Source organism: Rhinolophus ferrumequinum, chromosome 13 (genome assembly GCF_004115265.2).
Source record: "Rhinolophus ferrumequinum isolate MPI-CBG mRhiFer1 chromosome 13, mRhiFer1_v1.p, whole genome shotgun sequence".
NCBI lineage: Eukaryota > Metazoa > Chordata > Mammalia > Chiroptera > Rhinolophidae > Rhinolophus > Rhinolophus ferrumequinum.
The window spans coordinates 65,055,327-65,058,363 of NC_046296.1; the positions used below are offsets into that span (position 1 = coordinate 65,055,327).

The 3,037-nt window shown below is 62.8% G+C and overlaps 1 protein-coding gene across 1 annotated transcript; it reads right to left on the minus strand.

Annotated features, from left to right (window-relative positions):
* Positions 1-524: 524 nt before the first annotated feature.
* Positions 525-2,514, minus strand: KCNF1 (potassium voltage-gated channel modifier subfamily F member 1). Its single transcript, XM_033125610.1, has one exon. The coding sequence runs from the start codon at positions 2,300-2,302 to the stop codon at positions 821-823; it is 1,482 nt and encodes a 493-aa protein (XP_032981501.1). The 5' UTR covers positions 2,303-2,514; the 3' UTR covers positions 525-820.
* Positions 2,515-3,037: the final 523 nt, after the last annotated feature.

The window sequence follows — 3,037 nt, forward strand, 5'->3', positions numbered from 1 at the left end:
CATCTCTCCTGGTCTGCCCATCCCCTCCCCACCTCGTGGGCCCAAGCATATGCCTCTGCCCCAAGGCCACCTAATACCAGAGAATGCCATGGGACTTGGGATCATCAGATCTGGGATTGAATTCCTTCTCTTGGGCCTCTGTTTCTTTATCTGTAAAATGGGGATAGATCCCTAGTAGAGTTGTTAGAAAGAACGGAAAGAAGTTGTAAAAAGGGCCTTACAAAGGTGATAAATGGTGTTCCGGCTCTGTGAACTCTGCCCCTCCTGGGAGTGCTCAGGGAGCAAGCTTTTCCTCAGAAGGAAACAGGAGTTGCAGGCACAGAGCCTTCTGGAATATGGCAAGGCTCCTTGGCGCTGCACCCTGTGTATGAGCCCTTCTTTAATTAGCTTTCAACTAAAAATAGCCCTCCTGGGCTGCACACCTACCTCCCGGTCTGGCACAGGGGGCTGCCTGAGCCACCCACATCTGGGGGTGGGGGCAGGGGTGAGTAGAGCCGGTCTGTGACAAAACCTGTGACACATGTGGGTGCACAGAGAAGGGGGCTTTATTGAAAGAGATACAGAACCGGATGAGGGTCCCTGCCATCAGCCAAACCACAGCCTCCATCACCCCACGCTGTCCTTGACTCCTGGACACCCCTCCCACCCCCCTGGCTCCTGGACAGCCAGCAACACAAAGGGGTCTTACCCAGCCTCATCAGAGGTGCCCAAGAGGGCCTTCAGAGTTCTATTCAGAAGAGGGTTGGGGAGACGACCCCTCCCAGGCAGTCACTGACAAGCCTGTCACTCCATCCTTCCACATGTGCCCCAACGGCCCTCATCACTTGCAACTCTGGAGCCGGGTCCTGTGGTGCTTCTCCTCGGTCAGGAGGGGGATGAAGGTGTCACTGTGGGAGATCCTCAGCCGGCTGCTCCAGCTGCCCTCCTTCCCCGCAGGCTCTGGCAGGAGGTTGTCCAGGTCACTGTGGGAGCCGCCCGCCTTGCCGTCCCCAGCACTGCTGGAGTTGAGCTCCATGAGCTCCAGCTCGTGCTTGGCAGCCGTCTCCAGGACTCGCTGCTTGTTGTAGTACCTGACGAAGTTGTTGATGATCGGGTGAATGGGGAGAGCGATGGCAATGACCCCGCACAGGAAGCTGATGGCTGCGTTGAGCTTGCCCAGGGTGGTCTTGGGGTAGATGTCACCATAGCCCACTGTCGTCATGGTGATGATGGCCCACCAGAAGGACTGCGGGATGCTCTTGAACAAAGTCTCCGGGTGGCTCTGCTCCATGGTGTAGCCCAGGGCTGAGAAGACGAAGATGCCCACGGCCAGGTACATGAGCAGGAGCCCCAGCTCCTTGAAGCTGCGCTTGAGGGCGTAGGTGAGGGTCTGCAGGCCGGAGGAGTGGCGCGCCAGCTTGAAGATGCGGGCAATGCGCATGATCCGCAGGGCCTGCACGGCCTGCTGCACGTTGGTCAGCTCCATCATGCGGGCGCCCAGGTGCGTGAGCGTGAGGCTCACGTAGAAGGGGAGGATGGCCAGGACGTCCACGATGTTCATGAAGGACAGAACGAAGTGTAGCTTGTTGGGCGAGGAGAAGAGGCGCAGCAGATACTCTAGCGTGAACCAGCCGATGCACGCCGTCTCCACGTTTTCCAGCGTCGGGTGCTCCACGCGGTTGCCCTCCGCGTCCAGCACCTGCAGCTCAGGGATGGTGCCCACGCACATGACCACGGACGAGATGAGGATGAGCAGGAAGGAGAGCACGGCCACCACTCGTGCGGGACACGAGGATTCCGGCTTCTCTAGGAACTTCCAGACGCACTTCTGGCAGCGGCGCCAGCGGCCCTCGGCCGTGTCCACACCCAGGTCGTCCAGGATGAGCTGCACGCGGCGCGCGATCTCCTCCAGCTCCTCCCGTTTCTCGCTCAGGTGGCTCTTGCAGCAGTCGTCCAGGAACTTGAGGTCCACCTTCCAGAAGTCCATCTCGTTCTTGAAGCAGATGGGGCAGATGCCCTTCTTCATGTGCACCTCCCCAAAATAGTACACCTCAATGACGCACTTGAACGCGTCCGGGTCCCGGTCGAAGTAGAACTCTCGCTTCCCGGGGTCGTAGTCGTCGCACAGGGAGAAGATGGTGTCGTAGCCCCCTGCCAGGCAGTTGATGAGCTCCGCCAGCCGGGTCTCGGGGTACTGGCTAAGGAGGTCTCCGTACAGCACCTGCCGAACGCCCCCCACGTTGACCACGATCTCGATGTCGTCGCCAGCCCGGGAACCCTGGCTGTCCGGCTCCGGGAGGCTGCATTCCCCCGGCCCGTCCATTCTCCCGGCGTGAGCCCGCGCAGCCTCGGCTCCGAGCCCCGCCGCCGCCGCAGCCCGGGGTCCGCCGGTCCTACCGGTGCGCGGCTCTCGGGGAAGCCCGGCCGGCACCCGCCTGTCTGGGAAGGCGGTCACAGTGGGCAGCAGCGGGCTGGGGCGCGCCGCGGGGGAGGCATGCACCCGGCGGCGGGGCTCGGGGCGGGCATCCGGGCGCCGAGGCGCTTGGGCAGGGGACTGTCGCGGTCACCGGCCTCGCTCCGGGCACTCACCCCGGCTTCTCTGCAGCGCGATCCCCCGCTTCGGCTCGGCTTCCTGCAGAAATGGGGTCCCCTGGTGGGCGCCCGACACTGTCCAACGCCCCAGTGCGCGCAGATAGCGGCGGGCGGGTCCCGGAGCCGCGCGGGCCCCGGCGTGCGCCCCCGGCGCGGGACGTGTCCCGGAGCTGCCGGACCCGCGCAGTCCGCGGAGATGTGCTAGAGCGAACTTGGGCTTGCTTTGCCCGAGCTGTTTCTAAACACAATAGGAATTCCAGCCTGACGTCAAGAGCTTTTCAAACTGTACCCTCTTCTGGTGAAATTCTGCAAGGCACGCGAGGCAGCTGCAGGGGAACGGGTTAACCCTTGAGCAGAGGAGGACAACTGCCGCGCCGCCACCACCGCCCGCACCTCCGGGCGCAGGGGGTCACCGAGGCGCCAGGACCCCGAGCTTTAAAGCAACAGGCCGGCTCCAGCTGCAAAG